The sequence below is a fragment of the Piliocolobus tephrosceles genome, chromosome 9 (assembly GCF_002776525.5).
Source record: "Piliocolobus tephrosceles isolate RC106 chromosome 9, ASM277652v3, whole genome shotgun sequence".
Taxonomy (NCBI): Eukaryota; Metazoa; Chordata; class Mammalia; order Primates; family Cercopithecidae; genus Piliocolobus; species Piliocolobus tephrosceles.
The window spans coordinates 26744513-26765399 of NC_045442.1; the positions used below are offsets into that span (position 1 = coordinate 26744513).

The 20887-nt window shown below is 43.0% G+C and overlaps 1 protein-coding gene across 5 annotated transcripts in view; it reads left to right on the forward strand.

Annotated features, from left to right (window-relative positions):
• The window catches only part of SORCS1 (sortilin related VPS10 domain containing receptor 1), a 600060-nt gene that overhangs the window by 328665 nt on the left and 250508 nt on the right, over window positions 1–20887 (forward strand). For all 5 annotated transcript variants that reach the window (XM_023206217.2, XM_023206215.3, XM_023206213.3 and 2 more), the window contains exon 3: window positions 6331–6430. In XM_023206217.2, coding sequence (XP_023061985.1) covers window positions 6331–6430 — 100 coding nt within the window. The remainder of the gene's footprint in view (window positions 1–6330; window positions 6431–20887) is intronic.

Here is a 20887-nt window from a genome sequence, read left to right on the forward strand (position 1 = left end):
ATCTGCTGCCTCAGCCTCCCGAGTAGCTGGGACTACAGGTGCCCGCCACCACGCCCGGCTAATATTTTGTGTTCTTAGTACAGACGGGGTTTCACCGTGTTGGCCAGGATGGTCTCGATTTCCTGACCTCGTGATCCGCCCACCTCGGCCTCCCAAAGTGCTGGGATTACAGGCATGAGCCACCGTGCCTGGCGCACCTCCCAAGTTCTTTAGTCTTAAGCAGGCTAGTTACACTTCTTAGTCTTCCTTATTTGTAACATGTGGTATTAATATCAGTGTCCATCTCATGGGATTCTGCATGTGAAGAGCTCAGATAACATTGTATGTACCCAAGGAGTATTCATTTTTATGATGTTATCTGTTAGAATTTTTTTTTTTTTTTTTTTTTTTTTGTAAGACAGAGTTTCGCTCTTGTTGTCCAGGCTAGTGTGCAATGGCACGATCTCAGCTCACCGCAACCTCCGCCTTCTAGGTTCAAGCAATTCTGCCTCAGCCCCCTGAGTAACTGAGCCACCACGTCCAACTGACTTTGTATTTTTAGTAGAGATGGGACTTCTCCTTGTTGGTCAGGTTTGTCTTGAACTCCCGACCTCAAGTGATCCTCCCACCTTGGCCTCCCAAAGTGCTGGGATTACAGACATGAGCCATCACGCCTCACTTCTGTTAGGATTTTTAAGCATAATAGTCTATTCACCAATGGAATTCTGGCATAATTATTATAGAAGCGGAGTGTGGAATCTTTAATTCTTATATTCCAGTTCTTACCATCAACTCTCTGATCCAAGCACCAAATAAAACTACTAGCACATATCCTTCAAGACATGATAGACTAAATTATGCTGCATTTTTAAAATGTTATAATTGTTCTATGAATATCCTTTCTTCTAAGTAACCTAAGTCAAAATTATTTTTAGTGATTGGGGTTTTCCTTGAGGGTCCATGTTATAGGTTTTTAGTAAGTATTGAGCAAAGAACACCAAAAACAATCAAGAAAAAATGTTAGAAAATGAGTAACAAAAGCTATCTTTTATAGTTTACTTATGTGCCAATCATTGTGCTTATGGGTTAATTTAGATTACAATGATTCTGTGTTTATTTAGTATCCCATTTGATGGCATAAGATTATAGTGAAGGAAATCCAGTCACACATTGCATTTCTGCAACTCCTATCAAAACTAGCTGTATCCTATGCTGATCATTTTTTTCAAGCGTGATAGGAGATTTTGCCACCTCAAAAAGATCATAACCTCTTGGAAGGTTGGTGAGATGCCTCAGATGGTGGTTTCTGAATGCCACAGAGCAACTTACTACAGCTCTATGTACACAGTAAATAATTAAATAGAGACATACTTTCAAATGTTCTAAAAGCCACTAAGATATATTTGTAAAAACAGTAGTGTAAAGATTAAAGATCAAAAGCAGAAGAAAGTAAGCCTTAATTTATTCACTTGCATATTTATTTTCATGGAATGCTTATTTTGTTAAGCTTTTAGCCTCTTCTGGCACAGTATAGGTGTTGACAGAAGCTCTCTTTTTCATTTATAGATAAGTCAACCTGTAAACAAAGCCTGAAAATAAAAATGCTTGCTTTGAAATGATGTTTTAAAAATGGTACAAGTGAAGAATTCAAGGCTGCATATGTCGCATCTTAATTATGAGTGTTTAAGATACACATTCTAAGATCCTTTTTTTGTTTTTTGTTTTTCTATTACAACAGTAGTCACTTTATGGTTAGTACAGGCTGGCATTTCTGTTTGCAATTTTCATTTGAGATACTTGTATAGTTCCTCTTTCTTATGAAATTAAGATCCGTACCTTTCTTTTCCTTTCTTTATCTTTGATCTTACGCTTCTCAAAGTGTGTTGTTCAGAACACTAATCTCATTAGATATCCCTCAAGACTGGATCCTATCATCAAATATGTTTGGATAATGTTGTATGAAATATGCTCTTAAGAGGTTCAATGTATATTAGAATAATATAGTTTGTGAAAAGTTATGAAGTAAAGGAATATTAAATGTTGCCTAATCACACATTTCTCAATATTTTTTGTTCTTGGAAAATATCCTCCTCTCCCATACCTAGGGTTGATAGTTAAAATATTTAACCAACACATCGACTCACCTCTTTGTTAGGTAAAAAGCATCCTCTGCTCTTTTGGAGCTCATGTCCGTAGGAGACTACAGCTCCCATAAATGTGCGAGTAGAGCTGGAAGCATCTCTTAGCTGTGAATCAGGGCTTACAGATGGGCACTAGAAATTGCCTTCTATGATGGCAATGCCAACCCAAGGTCACTGAGTCCCCCACTGGGGTGCAGCCTGATTGGCAAAGGCATCGACAGATCAGCACAGGTGTTGGTCTTGGTGCTGGAGCAAGTTTTTTGAGGATCTCTGCTGTGCCAGGCCTCAATCTTTTGTTGGCTATACTGTGAGAAAACTTGAAAGGCCCCCGAGTGGGAGACCATGGTGAAAAGGCTCACAGGAAAAACTACTCAGAGAACTTGGTGCAGTAACTATTTATCAACTGGTTTGAAAGTATTTACTATTTTTAATTCTGTACCACCATACCAATGTACGCCAGCTGATTGTTGGTTCTGCCAATGAAACTTGTCAACACTCTATCTAATTCTAGTTCTGTGGGACACCCTTGGACAACCGCTAATCTGTACCACTTGGATATGTGAAAATGCATCATTTTCTATCAATTGCTTATTACAAAGCCATGATGTTTAAATATGCAATTCTGCTCGAGTGGAGAATTATCAAAATTTGGGTTAACTTTTAAGCTTTGTAAAATCAAGAAACAAGAGATGGCACCAAAAAGTGATGGATACCTTGAAGGATCTGGATTGGTGGATGAGTTATGTTACAATAAGATAAAAATGTCCAATAACGTAGTGTAAGCTTCCTGAAAAAAAATGTTGCTAATGTAAATCTGACTAAGTCACTCAATTGTCATCTTGTCACATTAGGATTAGAGTTTAATACACACCCACTCACCCACCCACACAGACACACACACATGCAAATAAGGATGATTGTATGTACCATCCTTATAATCCTCATTTGCCTTTCAATGCCTTGTTTTTTTAAATGTAAAAGTATTCGTCGAATAGCTCAAGGATCAAGTTAATAGAAATTATAAGAAACTCATCACACTCTCTATAGACTAGTTCCTACTTTTGTAGTCTCTTTTTCTCATTATTCCACTAGGAAAATTGAACCATTCTCTCATCTTTAATGTAGTCTTACTGATTTCCACCTATCATCAGGCTAAATTTATTAATGTAGCAGTATTTACACATTTCATTCTTTTCCCGCCACCCCCCAGGTAGATTTTACATCTGTTTTTTTGGTTCTGGAACTTGGGAGTATTGTTCAGAATAATGAATAAAAAAAACTGTACAATAAAAGGAGGTAGAATAAGGCTAGCAACATGTGAGAGACACACAAGACCTTCTAGAAAGAGAATGTTGACTCAGGAGATTAAGAATGGAAAAAAAGACAAAACACCAAGAGTGGACTAGGGGATGGGTGCCTTGACTCACGCCAGTAATCCCAACACTTTGGGAGACTGAGGTGGGTGGATCACCTAAGGTTAGGAGTTCAAGGCCAGCCTGACCAACATGGTGAAACCCCATCTCTACTAAAAATACAAAAATTAGTCCGGTGTGGTGATGTGTGCCTGTAATCCCAGCTACTCGGGAGGCTGAGGCAGGAGAATCATTTGAACCCAGAAGGTGGAGGTTGATGTGAGCCGAGATCACCCCACTGCACTCCAGCCTGAGTGACAGAGTGAGACTCCATCTCAAAAAAGAAAGAAACAAACAACAACAACAACAACAACAACAACAAAAAACAGTGCACTGGGCTAGGGAAGAAATCTTAGACATTTCTTAGAGAATACCAGGAAATTCCCTCAAATAAGCTATGAATTTTCAAGAAAAAGATAGATTTAAAAGGAAGATTTTAATAAGTTTTGTTGTGATTCATTAATAAGATATCCTGTGAAATAGTTCTGGAATGCTCCTCAAATATTCTTGACTATTAAGCTAATGTGTGTTTGATTATAATAGTGCAGAGACTGGTCCTGAAATAAGCCAGGTATATATTTTTGTTACAAAGGTAGCATCTAGTCTGTGATGCTCTAATTTTGTTTTCTAAACCTACCCATTTTTGAGGTTCATAGTTATTTCAAGAAGTTTTGCATAGTACTTTATTCCTCAGCAATTAGGAATGGCATCTCAATCCTCTAATTGTTGACCCTTTTCTGTTTGCCATCTATGTATAAATTTTAGGAAGAAATATCTTGAATCTCCAGCCAGAATAAATCCTAAATTCCTAGCTCCAGGATCACTTTTATACAGCTTTCTTGCTCCACTGTTTGGTCCACCATATATACTGAACGGACTGTAGTGAGGTTGTTAACACACACTTCTACTTAGTCGTTGTGGCCTGTAAGAATTTGCAACTTTTACCAGTATCAGAAATTAATTAAGATGGTTACAATTTTTGTGTTTTTCTAATTAAATCAATTTTAATTTCTAAGCATTGTTAACTCATATCTCTGTCTTTGCACTTAACATATTCTAAATATTTGCTTATATTTCTTTCAAATAAAAGTGTGACATACTTGAGAGTAGAGGCTGTGTGCTGTGACCTTGCACTTAGCAACACTGGTATGCCTTAGGAACACTACAAACGTGAATGAATCAATGAATTTTATCAACAATCTCCTAAGTCAGAAAGCTGAAAGGAAATTTTATATCATTTTATATCTATCTTCTTCTTCTTCTTCTTTTTTTTTTTTGAGATGGAGTCTTGCTCTGGACAAGACTCCACCCAGTCTGGAGTGCAGTGGCACTATCTTGGCTCACTACAACCTCCACCTCCCGGGTTCAATCAGTTCTCCTGCCTTTGCCCCCTGGGTAGCTGGGATTATAGCACCTGTCACCACGCTTGGCTAATTTTTGTATTTTTAGTAGAGACAGGGTTTCACCATGTTGGCCAGGCTGGTCTCAAACTCCTGACCTCGTGAACTGCCCGCCTCAGCCTCCCAAAGTGCTGGGATTACAGGTGTGAGCCACCACGCCTGGCCTTTTGTTTGTTTTGAGATAGAGTCTTGCTCCTTGGCCCAGGCTGGAGTGCAGTGGTATGATCTCGGCTCACTACAACCTCTGCCTCCTGGTTTCAAGTGATTCTTGTGCCTCAGCCCCCCAGGTAGCTCGGACTACAGGTGCGTGCCATCACACCAGGCTAATTTTTGTATTTTTGGTAGAGAATGAGTTTCACCATGTTGGCCAGGCTAGTCTCTAATTCCTGACCTCAAGTGATTGACTCGTCTTGGTTTCCCAAAGTGCTGGGGTTACAGGCGTGAGCCACTGTGCCCAGCCCTATCTTCTTTAAATTAAAAAAAAAGAAGAAAAAAAAGGAAAAAAAAAAAGTTGAGGTATAATGAAAGCAACATGGGGCTTAGGCTAAAATACCTGAATTCAATTTCTAGCTGCCCATTTATCAGGAAATTTTTAAAATTTCTTTAAACAAGTCACTGAAGTTCTCTCAGCCATTGTCATCAAATACAAATAATAATCCCTGCTGTACATAGTTGTCATGATGATATAATAAGATTAAAATTCCGAAATAGAGTAGACCTTCATAGAGAAGGTAATTAAAAGTAATTTATTTAATCTGCGTGAATAATTTGTTGACCAATGGCTAAAGTTGAGAGGCTCTATAGGAAAAACAGAGTCAGTGTCGAGAAGTCATGTCCTCCGGACTTCAGATTGCTTAACACTGGAAAAGGCCATGGAGTAAGAAATTAGTGAAATCTCACTTATTATTGAGACATTTTCTTGCCCTTAAATAATAAGACTGACTGACCTCTGAAGGGACTGATCCACCATATATTCCCTGACTCATGAAAGAAAACACAATTTGTAGATAAATCAGGAGAACCTGCTTTTCTACTGTGCCAAACATAAAGTAAAAGTTTGGAAATGTCATATCTAACTAAAAGCTCTTTAATTCTTTGGTCAAATCAAGGGACACCCTCATCTCTTAACATTTTTAAATTAACCACATTCTTTATGCAATGTGCATACATTAAGGAGCAGTAGAGAGATGGAGTTTTAATTTTTAACAATTCAATTTAAATACAAATTTTAACCACTCACATGATGCTACTGTGTACATCATTAAGCATCATTATATACTACATGAATCATTGAGAAACCTCCTGAGAGCCATTCTACTATGTAAAACATGCATTATACTGACAAGCAGTCAAATGACGTATACTTCTGTCCTCATTAATGCTCTTTTTGAATTACAGGTCAACTGATTATGGAACAACCTATGAGAAGCTGAATGATAAAGTTGGTTTGAAAACTATTTTGAGCTATCTCTATGTATGTCCTACCAACAAGCGTAAGGTAAGAAATGTATATTCAGTATGCTAATCCTTCATGATGTGACTTCTGTCTTGGTTGGCTAACATCTCTAGCTACCTAAAAATCCATTATAGTTAAGCTGGGATTAGAAATGTAAAGAGGAGTTGATGGATGTTAAGGTTGTAAAATGTGTGACACATCATAATTTTCAGATCAGCAGCTGTGAATGTAAAAGGGTGAGGGATGGGTAGATCATTACCATTTCCGAAAGGCAGCTACAAAGAATGAGTCTTGTTGGGTGGATGTTGCTGACTCTCTAGTAAGAGTTCTGACCAGTCAATCACAAGAATCAGAATGAGTCTTGACAAGACAGCAGAAAAGATGGATTTTCATCTGATGGCCCAGTTTTTCCTCGACATGGAACAAATAGATTACTAGAATTTAAGGGAATGCATTGTCCTACAGCAGATAGGAAGTTTCATTTTTAAAGTTTGTTCAGTCTGCACACAAGTGTCAGGATGAATGCAATGCATTTAGCAGAATAGAGTAGCTTGGAAAGAGTGATAAGATTAGTCCCTTCTGAGCATGGATCTTAGCTGCAAGAAACCTTGGAGATCATCATATACGACACCCTTATTTTACAGATAAAAAAACTGAGATTCAGAGGAAAGAAATAGATTGTGCCCATTGCAGAGTTATGGCCATAATTAGGACTAGAATTAAGGCGTCTTGGTTAGCAGTCATACTTTTTCCACTATGTCATACGTCTCCTATTAAGAGAGCTGATCTACTGCTCGGATATGTCATTTTTTAGGAAGAAAATATTGCTTTTAAATGAGAAAGACATTTGTCCCAGAAGGAGAGTGGTACTACATCTGTACCTTTGTTTTTATAAACTTGCATTATCAAATTCTGAATTCTGACATACGATTGATAAGTAGTACATAGGTTACATGAACTAATAGTATTAATCAGGAAATAGAAATGTGTCATTCATTAACATACCCTAAACCATAGTGTGTTATGAAGGTAGCACTGATGTCTATGTTCTCATCTCAGATTTTTCATTAGCTACTGTTAGTGACCTTGGGTAGGGTCTGCATTTTGCCATCTGGACTATGGAAGGTGGTGAAAATATCTCTTAAGCAATCACTCTCAATTCTGGCTGCATGTCAAAAGGTGCACTCTCAATTCTGGCTGCATGTCAAAAGTGGTCCCCAAATTTGCAAGCCCTAGCCCCACTGTGTCTGGAATTGGTAGGTTCTTGGTCTCGCTGACTTCAAGAATGAAGCCACGGACCCTTGCGGTGAGTGTTACAGTTCTTAAAGATGGTGTGTCCAGAGTTTTTCCTTCAGATGTTCAGATGTGTCTGGAGATTCTTCCTTCTAGTGGGTTCATGGTCTCGCCAGCTTTAGGAGTGAAGCTGCAGACCTTCACGGAGAGTGTTACAGCTCACAAAGGCAGCGCAGACCCAAAGAGTGAACAGCAGCAAGGTTTATTGCAAAGAGCAAAAGAACAAAGCTTCCACAGCACGGAAGGAGACCCGAGCAGGTTGCCACTGCTGGCTTGGGCAGCCTGCTTTTATGCCCTTATCTGATCCCACCCACATCCTGCTGATTGGTCCATTTTACAGAGAGCTGATTGGTCTGTTTTGACAGGGTGCTGATTGGTGCGTTTACAAACCTTGAGCTAGACACAGTGCTGAATGGTGCATTTACAATCCTTTAGCTAGACATAAAAGTTCTCCATATCCCCACCCGACCCAGGAGCCCAGCTGGCTTTGCCTAGTGGATCCTGTGCTGAGGCTGGGGGAGGCGCTGCCCACCAGTCCCGCACTGTGCGCCCGCATTCCTCAGCCCCGTGGAGCAGGGGTGGTGCTCATCAGGGAGGCTCATGCCACGTGGGAGCCCACTAGGGTGGGGGAGGGGCTCAGGCATGGCTCGCAGGGGCGTGGCTGAGGCCCTGCAAGAATTTGAGCTCCACACAGGTGGGCTGGCAGTGCTGGGAGACCTGGTACACCCTTCACAGTGGCTGGCCCGGGTGCTAAGCCCGTCTCTGCCCAGGGCCGGAGGTGCCGGCTAGCCACTCTGAGTGCGGGCCGCCAAGCCCACACCCACCTGAAGCTTGCACTGGCCTGAGAGTGCCACACACAGCCCCAGTTCTCATCTGTGCCTCTCCCTCCTCACCTCGCCACAAGCAGAGGGAGCCAGCTCTGGCCTTGGCCAGTCCAGAGAGGGGTTCCCACAGTGCAGTGGCAGGCTGAAGGGCTCCTCAAGTGTGGCTAGAGTGGATGCCGAAGCCAAGGAGGCACTGAGAGTGAGCAAGGGCTGCTAGCACATTGTCACCTCTCAATCCCCCCTCTAAACAGGACACTCCAACTACTGTTGAGAATTTGGCCGATGACTGCTCTAGCTACTTCCTGCTGGATAGGGTTGATGAAGGGGCCCTGTGGTTGTAGTGTTCTCCAGAGGGAAACTCTTTAGGCCAGTGAAACGGCCAGTGGATCAGTCCAGGGGTCCTCAGTAGAAGCTGTTAGTTGAACTCATTTGGGGTTCCATTTGTAAGACCATCTGTAGCTTGATGGCCTGGATTCTAGAGGAAACAAGTTTAACAAGGAGGTTAAAAATACAGGGTCCAAAGGCAAGTAACAGCAAGATGGCTGCCACGGGACCTAGAAAGGGGAGAAGCCATGTTGCCCAACTCCAGAGGTTGGCATAAGAATTTGAAAGGCAGCCGGGTGCGGTGGCTCAAGTCTGTAATCCCAGCACTTTGGGAGGCTGAGACGGGCGGATCACGAGGTCAGGAGATCGAGACCATCCTGGCTAACACGGTGAAACCCTGTCTCCACTAAAAAATACAAAAAACTAGCCGGGCGAGGTGGCGGGCTCCTGTAGTCCCAGCTACTCCGGAGACTGAGGCAGGAGAATGGCGTAAAACCCAGGAGGCGGAGCTTGCAGTGAGCTGAGATCTGGCCACTGCACTCCAGCCCGGGCGACAGAGCAAGACTCCGTCTCAAAAAAAAAAAAAAAAAGAATTTGAAAGGCGTTGCCTGATTTCAGAAGCCTTTGCCTGTAAATGCCGGGCAGCATCTCCTACTATCACTGACTGGTTAGTATAAAAACAACACTCCTCCCCTAAGAAGGTGTAGAGTCCTCCTTTCTCCACAGTGAGGAGGTCTAGGCCTCGGTGGTTCTGGAGAGTCACTGCTGCCAAAGCGTCTGTTTGGGATTGTAGAGTAAGGATAGATTTTCTTATCTCTTGCAAACTGTCTGAGAAATCATTTGAGAGTGTGTGGTAGTAGGACAATGAAGTAGATAAACTGGCTATTCCAGTTCCTGTAGCAGTAGCCATTCCTAACCCTATAAGTAGGGGTATTAGTTGTATGGCTCTAGATCTTGGGCCAGTGCCTGACCAAACAGATGACGGCTATCCCTAAACCCCTGGGGCAAGACCGTCCACATAAGTTGGAATGTGTGGTCTGTGGGATCCTCAAAGACAAATAGAAACTGGGAGTCAGAGTGCAGGGGAATATAGAAGAAGGCATCCTTGAGGTCCAGAACTGTGAGCCATTCTGCTTCCTCTGGTATTTGAGAGAGCAGAGTATAGGGGTTGGATACAACTGGATATAGAGGAGTTACTGCCTCATTAATGAGCCTAAGAAATTGCACTAGTCTACACTGACCATTCGGTTTTTATACTTCTAGAGTTGGGGTGTTGCAGGGACTGCTGCATTTCCTTACTAAGCCTTGAGCTTTTAAATGTTTAACAATATCCTGTAAACCTTTATGAGCTTCAGGCCTTAAGGGATATTGCCTTCGATAAGGAAAAGTGGTGGGATCCTTTAACCTGATTTGGACTGGGTGGGCATTTTTTGCCCTTCCAAATTGTCTTTCCAATGCCCAGACTTGAGGGTTGATTCCCTCTTCAAGTAGGGGACAACAAATGGGTAACTTGTTCCCTATATTCATGTAGATAATAGCTCCAGCTTTGGCTAATATATCCCTCCCTAATAAGGGTATGGGACTTTCAGGCATAGCAAGAAAGGCATGTGAAAAGAGCAAAGTCTCCCAATTACAACTGAGGAGGTGGGAGAAATACCTGGTTACAGGCTGTCTGTTACTCAGATGGTAACAGACCTTGGGGACAGTCGTCTAGGAAAGGAGATCAACACTGAGAAGGTTGCGCCAGTGTCCAGGAGGAAGTCAATTTCCTGGCCCTCAATGGTTAAGCATACCCAGGGCTCAGTAAGGGTAATGACATGAGCTGGTGCTTGTCCCAGGCACGGTCTGTCCTGTCGTTGGATCATCTGGTTGGGGGCTTCTGTCCCAGAGAACCTTCATCCTCTGGGGCAGTGCACCTTCCAGTGATTGCCTCGGCATAGTGGACATGGACGAGGGGGCAGCTCGTTTCTCACTGGACAGTCTTTTTTAAAGTGTCCTTGTAAACCACACTGATAACAAGCCCTACCGGGTGATTGGCCTGCTCCATTTTCTGTCCTCTCTGAACCACCAAGATTTGTTTGTCTGAGGGCCATGACTGAGGCCGCAGCCTTTCTCTGATCTCACTTTTCCTTTTGGACTTGTTCCTCTTGGTCCCTATTATAGAACACCGAGGCTGCCAGGTTTAATAACTCCTCCACATTTTGTTCAGGGCCCAAGGGCTTGCTTTTGGAGCTTTCTCCTGATATCTGCGGCTGATTGGGTAATAAACTTATCTTTTAGAACCAGTTGACCCTCGAGTGATTCAGGTGACAGGGGAGTATATTTTCTTAAGGCCTCCCATAGCCGCTCGAGGAAGGCAGAAGGATTTTCTTCCTTTCCCTGAGTTATGGTAGACATCACTGAGTAATTCATGGGCTTTTTCCTAATTCTCCTTAGTCCTTCTAGAACACAGGTCAACAGATGTTTATGACTCCAGTCTCTATGATCTGAGTCAAGGTCCCAGTGGAGATACATACTGGGGACGGCTTGCTGACCAGTAGGGAATTTGTCCCTTTTTTCGGCTATCATTCTATCATTTACGTGACTAACATACCAAGTATCTCCAAACTCTCGGGCTGCAGCTAAAGCCTCATTCTTTTCATTAAGGGCCAGAGTTTGATCTAACAGTAACATGATATCTCTCCAAGCGAGGTCGAAGGTTTGCCCTAAGCCCTGTAGGACATCTGGGTACCTATTAGGATCATCTGAAAACTTCCCCAGGTCTCCCTTGATCTGCTTCCAATCAGAGAGAGAGAAAAGGACATGTACCTGGGTTGGGCCAAATTCTCCTCCCCCTACAGCTTGAAGGGGACATAACCAATAGCCTGGTGGTTTTTGGTGCTTTAGAGATTTCTTTGCTTATTTTCTTCTGGGCAGGGGAGATTAGAGGGGGATTATCATTAATAGGAAGGGGAGCTATAGGGAAGTTAGGATTTGGGGGTAACCTGAAAGTTCCTCCTGTGGGATGTAAATTGCAAGCTTTGCCTAGCTGTGTATTCTCCTTCAATGAAAAGAAAGCTTGGACATAAGGTATTTCACTCCATTTGCCTTCCCTCTTACAGAAAAGGTCAAGCTGCAGAATACTATTGTAATTTGTACTTCCCTCAGGTGGCCATTTTTTCCCATCAGAGAGAGAATATTGGGGCCAAGACTGAGTGCAGAAAAAATTAACTGCTTCTTTTTCAGGGTTTGTGGGTCAAACTGGTCCTAATGGCTTACGATGCATTTCAAGGGTGAGCCTGTTGATGCCTGAGTGTTTCCCATCTGAAAGACAAAACTGCCCGCAGTTTTGGATTGTTTTGTTTCGCCCCCTGCCCAAGAATCCGCAGCAGTCCCTGGATCCTGCTGATTGGAATAGTTGGGCTCACTGATGCAGCGGCAGAAACAACCGCTGCCCAAGAACCCGCAGTGGTCCCTGGACCCTGCTGATTGGAATAGTTGCGCACACTGACACAGCAGCAGAAACGCTAGTTTTCCTCCCAGACCACAAGGAGGACCGAGGAAGGTCGGATTTAGTGACCCTTACCGATGCATTCTTGAAAACCTGTTAGAGTCCTAAGCATTCTTCTGTTAGTATTGGGACCTTACCCATGTCCTGTAAAGATGTTATGCCCCAAAAATGAAGTGGAGGGCCATACCCTGAGGGAGGGAAGGGATCTTGAGTTGGAAGAGTGACACCTTTTGTCCTCACTTATATGAATAGGAAGGATACAATTTCTGAGACTCCCCATATTGTAGCTTCAGGAATAGCTTTTGTTAGGCCTGCTAGTCTGAGGTGGGATCCTAAAATTCCAGATAGTTTCTCCTACATTGGGACTTTGGGCAAAAATTATGTCTTTCTGATTGGTGAGCCCAGGTGCCTAGAGAAGGTAACGGAGTCCTGGAGTTTATACTAGAAATCATTCTTATAGGAGAAATGAGTAAAGCATCAGAGACAGGGAGCAATTTTTAGAAGCAGGACTAACCTCCGAGAAGAGAGGCGAGAGGAAGTTTGTCTGACAGGCATTAGGACCCAGGAGACAAGGGTCAGGGTAGGTAGAATAGATGGGGGAGTCTTGCTTGGGTGACATGACTTTTGAGAGTTCCCCTCATGGCTTCAGGGTCAACCAACTTGTTGGGACCCCAGAGCTCAATGGCTTTCCTTTCTGTTGACCCTCGGCTCAGCCCAGAAGTAGAGGAAAAGTGGAAACTGGTTCCAGGCAAACCAGTGCTCCCAAAGAGTTGGGGGCTGTTAGAGAGCCCTTTCCCAGAAAGCCTGACACCCATGTCTTTAGTTCAGTGGCCACACTAGTTGCTTTTAACTGGCCAATAGGTGCCCAGTATTTAGCCCCTTAGAATAGTCCTATTCTAAGGAAAAATAGGACAGAATAGCAAGTGAAAAGGATCCAGTGGTACTCACTGCTTGGTGATAGGCAGTGGTCTCACTTCTTGGCAATAGGCAATAGTCCCTTCATAGTCACCAAAATGTGTTTGGAATTGGTGGGTTCTTGGTCTCACTGGTCTCACTTCAAGAATGAGTCTCACTTCAAGAATGAAGCCATGGACCCTCACGGTGTTACAGTTCTTAAAGATGGTGTGTCCGGAGTTTGTTCCTTCAAATGTTCAGATGTGTCTGGAGTTTCTTCCTTCTGGTGGGTTCGTGGTCTCACCAGCTTCAGGAGTGAAGCTGCAGACCTTCGCAGTGAGTGTTACAGCTCTTAAGGCGATGCGTCTGGAGTTGTTCGTTCCTCCTGTCCGGAGTTGTTTGTCCGTCCCGGTAGGTTTGTGGTCTTGCTGGCTTCAGGAGTGAAGCTGCAGACCTTCGCGGTGAGTGTTACAGCTCATAAAGGTGGCACGGACCCAAAGAGTGAGCAGCAGCAAGATTTATTGTGAAGAGCGAAAGAACAAAGCTTCCACAGCGCAGAAGGGGACCCGAGCGGGTTGCCACTGCTGGCTCTGGCAGCCTGCTTTTATTCTCTTATCTGACCCCACCGACATCCTGCTGATTGGTCCATTTTACAGAGAGCTGATTGGTCCATTTTGACGTGCTGATAGGTGCATTTAAAAACCTTGAGCTAGACACAGAGTGCTAATTGGTGCATTTACAATCCTTTAGACAGAAAAGTTCTCCTAGTCCCCACCCAACTCAGGAGCCCAGCTGGCTTTGCCTAGTAGATCCCATGCCTGTCCCTGGGCAAAACTGCCTGCCAGTCCTGGGCTGCACACCCGCACTCCTCAGCCCTTGGCGGTGGATGGGACTGCGGGCTGCAGAGCAGGGGGTGGTGCCCATCAGGGAGGCTTGGGCCACGTGGGAGCCCATTGAGGCAGGGGGCGGGGCTCAGGCATGGTGGGCTGCATGTCCCGAGCCCTGCCCCGCAGGGCGGTGGCTGAGGCCTGACTAGAATTCCAGCACAGCACAGGCGGGCGGGCAGTGCTGGGGGACCCAGCGCATCCTTTGCAGCTGCTGGCCCAGGTGCTAAGCCCCTCATTGCCTGGGGCTGGCGGTGCTGGCCGGCTGCTCCGAGTGCAGAGACCACCAAGCCTGCATCCACCTGGAACTCGCGCTGGCCCAGTTCCCATCCGTGCCTCTCCCTCCACACCTGCGGCAAGCAGAGGGAGCCGGCTCCAGCCTTGTTCAGCCCAGAGAGGGGCTCCCACACTGCAGCGGCAGGCTGAAGGGCTCCTCAAGCATGGCCAGAGTGTATGCCAAGGCTGAGGAGGCATCGAGAGCAAGCTAGGGCTGCTAGCACGTTGTCACCTCTCACCACCACTGTTGCTCTGGATTAGGGTTTAGGTAACTATATCTTGGTAAAGCTCCCCAGATGCTTCTGATAGGTATCTAGGATTAAGAACTACTAATATAAAGTGTAATTTTCACTCTGGCTATAAACATTTCAAGTTCTTCAGTAGAGACAGCATAACTTTTCAGTTGACTCTGGAGTAAGAAGAAGAGAGAAAACCCAGCTAAACCGATTACCAAGTATATAAGCATGCTGATTTACTTAATCTCTCCAAGCACAGTGGGATTCAGTTTAAAAGGGGGACAGTTATAATACCTACCTCATGCGGGAAGTTGTGAGGATTATATGAAATTAGGCATTTCAAGTGCTTAGCACAGAATTGTAAAAGCTTAATTAATGTTTTCTCTGCATTTCATTCTTTTTTCTTCCTGCAATGTCCAGCAGAACTTTCTGTGATGATAGAAATTTTCTTCTAAGCTCTTCTGTACTTTAGACATTACCAATTTATGGCTGTTGAGTATTTGAAATATGGCTAGTGTAACTGCGTAATTGGATTTTAAATTTCATTTAATTTTAATTAATTTAAATTGATATAGCCATGTGTGGCTGATGGCCACAGCACCACACAACCAATAATGTCAACCTCACAAGTTAGAACTATACCCCAAACATTCCTATCTTCCCTTTACTGGCTGGTTACTTCATTAACAGTTACGTCTAAACAATTTTGATCTGCTGTATGCAGTCCCAAGTTGAGGAACTGAACTTATATCTTTTATTTTTATGATGAGATTTAGTTGTTTGTTGGCTTTGTATCGATTTTTGTAATCTCTATTGATTTTTCTTCAGTTCACATTTTTAGCAAATTTAATTTTAACAATCAGCAAACTGTATGTTAGGCAATGTGCTATGCACTGTAGGATATAAGGAGAAATAGGCCAGCAACTCATCCTCAGAGGTCCTATGTTCTAGTACTAGATGTGGCATGACGTTTTGTAATTTAAAGATCCCTGAACTAAGATTCAGGAATCTAAGTCCCTGCCTTGAATCTGCTTCCACCTAACAGGTGACTTTGGGTGAATCATTTACATTTTCTCCATTTGTAAAGAAATATAGGAAAACGAAATAAATTTATGCCTGGAAGACACTTCAGAATAATCAATGATACTCTCTGTTTCATTGACGCTGTTAGAGAAAAACATGAAAAAAACAAACAAACAAAAAAAAAAGATGCCAAATATCGAATCTGACTATAGGCTTTTCTGTAGCTGCAGAAGATATGATGATGATCCGGAAACTCCGGGATTGTTTTCAGGAGCAGGACTTAAGGAGTGAGATGCTCAAGTCCAGATGTAGCTGCTAAGACTGGAAGGGAAGCAGAGAGGTGATAATAATACAGCAACAAGCCTAACCATCGAATCCACTCAAGTCAATATACCATGAATCAGGCTGCGTAATTAGTCCATAGTTACCTGAAGGACGTTTAAAGGGGCATTTAGCCATGGGCATTTTACTGATCTTAAGACTTGACACTCCCTAGTTCTAGAAAAAGAGAAGTCCCTGTGCATGACTATGAGGGAATGGCTTTCTCTGGGACTGTTACCCTTCAGAGCAGAGGTGGTCCTGAGCTGTTTCAATCACAATGTTATAAGTGAACCTAGAGGAAAGGATCTTTTCCTCTATAGATAAATGAGGCCCCTATAGTCACTTTCTGAGATGCCGATAGATTTAAGAAATATTGGAGGACGATGAAGGTCTTAACAATGGTACACAAATCAATAAAGTTGACATAGCAGTATATTTGTGCACAGTTTTTCTACTTATGAGGTGAATTTATTACCATGAAATATGTATTCCACCCACCCAAAGGACATATTGGAATCAAAGAGATAGTACTTGCACAACATTTTAAAGTGTGAATGTATCTTCTCCAGTCAATGAGAATTTATCTTAAAACAAAAAGAAAAAAAGAAATTTCAGGCTCTGTTAATTATGCAGAACAAAGGCAGTGCTCAAATGTGCTCCAATTTTTCTAGGACTTATGCTATCTTCCAGTGAAAAGGGCAGACTCCTTTAAAAAGTTGTATTAATTCTCTCAGATCTCCAGGGTGCTATCTAGCAAGTAAAAATCTTTTGTACCAGATACTTCTCTCTGCTTTTCACACTAGTGGGAGCAACTGGAATAAAACTGACAACATCAGGGTAACTCTCTGCATTCCCCCGAAACCTGTTTTTTGCCTTCACATTCTTATAGCTATTTTTAGCTGTTTGTGTGGACAAGAGCAGTTCTTCAATCATCATGTTGGAAACAGCAGACTTCATGCCTTGGCTTTGCAGGCAGCTTGTTAGGGGCACTACCGGAGATCAGAGTCCAGAATAAAGCAGGATCTTATTTACAGTTTAAATTAATGATCATCCATTGGCTGTTTCCCTGCAAGCCTGCTGTAAATTACAGCAGCTTTTCTTGGCTAGGTCTGTTACAGTAAAAGCTGTAATCTCAGCATACGTCAGTGTAAGAAATCTTGACTAAGAGATAGAAAGAGGGGTCCTAGGTATTAGCCTAGATCGTTCATACTCTTTCAAAGGAGACCTGCATCTGGCCGCTGATATATGAGGTTGGCCCAAAAGAAAAGGCTGAGTGGTCCTAGTGCCAGAGGAAAGGCAGGCTGGCTATCTGTCACCATGTCTCAGAGGGAGAACAGTTCCCCCCACCCCAATTCATGATAAATCCCAAGGCTTGTTTGTGTCAGCAGAGGTTTATTGGTCACCTACAGTCTGCTATAAGAAAAGATGATCTAACCTGTACCGGAAAGGAACGGCTGGGATGCAGAAGGTGATGGGAAGAACTAATACAAATGTAGCAAAGAAAAAAATTTAAAAAAAAGTTGGTTGGGCATGGTGACTCACGCCTGTAATCCCAGCACTTTGGAAGGCCGAGGCAGGAGGATCACGAGAGCAGGAGATTGAGACCATCCTGGCTAACACGGTGAAACCCCATCTCTACTAAAAATACAAAAAAGTAACTGGGCGTGGTGGCGGGCGCCTGTAGTCCCAGCTACTTGGGAGGCTGAGGCAGGAGAATGGCGTAAAACCGGGACACGGAGCTTGCAGTGAGCTGAGATCGCGCCCCTGCACATCAGCCTGGGTGACAGAGTGAGGCTCCGTCTCAAAAAAAACAAAGTTGAAATCTCTGTTTTACTCTCAAATTCTCTCTGAGTTGACATGTATTCTGCCTAAAAAGAAAACTTCTATATACTCTGTGTGTCTTTATCAGCCATACCTTTTCCATCACCCCCAACCAACCTGAGCTGTTCTCCTTTCGCAAGGGATCGTGTAGCATCTTCAAGGATTAAAGAATATAAAACCGCTAGTAGAATTCACTGGGGAATGAAAGAAAAAAAGAAGTGTTTTGTTTTGGTTTTTCACTTGGAAAAACCAATTCTTTTAGTTGTTTTATCCTTGTGGTTTCAGCACATTATATTCTAGCAAAGAAAAAACGCAGACAGTATTTGTTTTTTATGTTTTCTGCACCCCCTTCACACTCCATTTTTCCTCATTTCTGTATTATCGCCACTTAATTTACATCATTCCTGCTGAGAGACTCTTCCAAGACTTTCATTCTATAAAGAGGACCCTAGCTCCTCAGAACACATTGGTCATGCCTACGCGTCTCTTGGTACATACCAGCATTAACCATTGTTTGCATTTTCTCCAGATGTTTAAGTTTTAGTTACCCTATTGTATGTGACACTTTCTAAATGAGGGTTTGATTACTGACTTCTTGTCTCTTTAAATCTGAGCATGCTTAATTCCTCTTGTCATTTGGTTGAGTGTTTTGTGTATCATGTAAGTGACTTTTTTTTTTTTTTTTTTTTTTGAGATGGTGTCTCACTCTGTTGCCCAGGCTGGAGTGCAGTGGCACAATCTTGGCTCACTGCAACCTTGAACCCAGCCTCCTGGGTTCAAGCAACTTTCTGCCTCAGCCTCCCGAGCAGCTAGGATTATGGTCGTCCACCACCATGCCCAGCTAATTTTCATATTTTTAGTAGAGATGGGATTTTACCATCTTGGTCAGGCTGATCTTCAGTTCCTGACCTCGTGATCCATCTGCCTCAGCCTCCCAAAGTGATGGCATTATAGGTGTGAGCCACCACGCCCGGCCTTTTTTTTTTTTTTTTTTTTTTTTTGAGATGGAGTCTTGCTCTGTTGCCCAAGCTGGAGTGTAGTGGCACGACTGCAACCTCCGTCTCGTGGGTTGAAGTGATCCTCCTGCCTCAGCCTCCTGAGTAGCTGGGACTAAAGGCATGCACCACCACACCAAGCTAATTTTTGTATTTTTGGTTTCACCATGTTAGCCAGGCTGGTCTCGAACTCCTGACCTCAGGTGATCCACCCTCCTCGGCCTCCCAAAGTGCTGGGATTACAAGCATGAGCCACCACGCCAGTCCCGTGTGTGTGACTTTTGAGGACAGCAAAGAGGAATGAATGGTTGATAGGATCCACCATCTTCTCTTAGGAAGAATCATGTATTAATACTCATTAAATCTGAACCTAAAAGATTTTGGGGATATTAAAAGTCTACTCTTTTCTTTAACAGATATGGAAACTGAGTCCCAGAGAGTTTAATGACTTGTCTGAAGTTACATGCAGCTGGGGAATGATAAGCTAAGATCATTAGACCTTGAAAGTAAATCTTAAATGCCACATCTTCCATAAAATTTAATCGATTTCTCTGATGAGACTTGCTCACTCCCTCTTATCTCCAAGACATCTGTTTTCTTTTTTCTAGCAATTTACTCTCACTTCTGATTATAGTTGTTCTTGACCATGTCTAATCCTCCCTTTAGAATGCAAGGTCCTAGATGACATAAAGTGCCTTAATCAGCTATGTATTCTTTAATGTGCTGAGCATAGGATTTTGGTATACAGTAGGTATCCAAAACATGACTGAGTATTTGAGTTGAACTTTGGTTCGCTTTTGGACTCCTAGGCTGAAACTTAAATGAAATGCTCTGTGAAACCAGCTTTGACTTGTTTATTTTCTCTAACTATAAATTTAATTATTTCAAGTGAGTAAACAAGAACAGTAAAGAACCTCTGTAGGTTTTAGTCATTTCTAGGTCATAATGTATAATTTTGTCTGTTCTAACCAAGAACAACATGATTAATATTTAAAATACCAGGACTTTGCATGGCACTTACTTGACATCTAGCGAGGCCAAAAGGAGCTAGCGTATTGTATAATACATCAAAGCGGGTACATGACATTCCCTTGGCGGACAAGCAACACTTGCTCATTCCACCCTAACTCTTTTATCTGTCCCTTTGTACACAAGATCATCCATTTGCCTCTAATCTTTTTAAAAAGAATGTATGTTTCATTCATAAAGAAATGGGCCAGGTGCTGTGGCTCACACCTGTAATCCCACCACTTTGAGAGGCCGAGGTGGGTGGATCACCTGAGGTCAGGAGTTTGAGACCAGTCTGGCCACTATGCTGAAACTGTCTCTACTAAAAATGCAAGAAATTGGCCGGGTGTGGTGGCGGGTGCCTGTAATCCCAGCTACTTGGGAGACTGAGGCGGGAGAATCCCTTGAACCCGGGAGGCAGAAGTAGTTGCAGTGAGCTGAGATCCTACCACTGCCCTCCAGCTTGGGTGCGACAGAGTGAGACCCGGCAAAAAAAAAAAAAAAAAAAAATAAAAAAAAAGCCACGCATGAATTTAGAGACATAGTGGAAGTGGCATTTTCCAAACTTCAATAAAAGTGACTTGTAGTAAATAAATCCTTACTTGCCTACACTTAACCTGAGGAATGATGGCCAAAGGGAAAGGTCCTCTCCTTTGATCCTTTTTGGGTACAGTTGAGTGTTTATACTGTTTCAGTCCATGAAGCATTGTTCCGTTTCCTTCTTGAGCATTAAAAATATAAAATCCAAGAAAGCATGCTGCATCTGTCTTTTTACTCGGAGTGATTTTCCAACAGTTATCCCCTGGGTTTCAAACAAGCTACAGAATAAGTGCAGAATGCTCTCTTTGAAACAGGGTTGGAGTGCCAGGAGCAGTGCCCACTAGACAACCCCTCGTCACTCCAAGAAGTCCCTGCGTAAGCCTCTGGAACTCATGGGCTCTTTGGAACATAGAGAAAAACAGCACTGATCTAAGACACTCTTCTCTGTGTACACAGACCTATACCTGAAATTGCCATATATCCTGTATTAGTTTATATAAATCAAAGCACCTACTATAACATCCATAAATTTAAAAATGCTAATAAAACTAACTCTTAAATTTTAATACA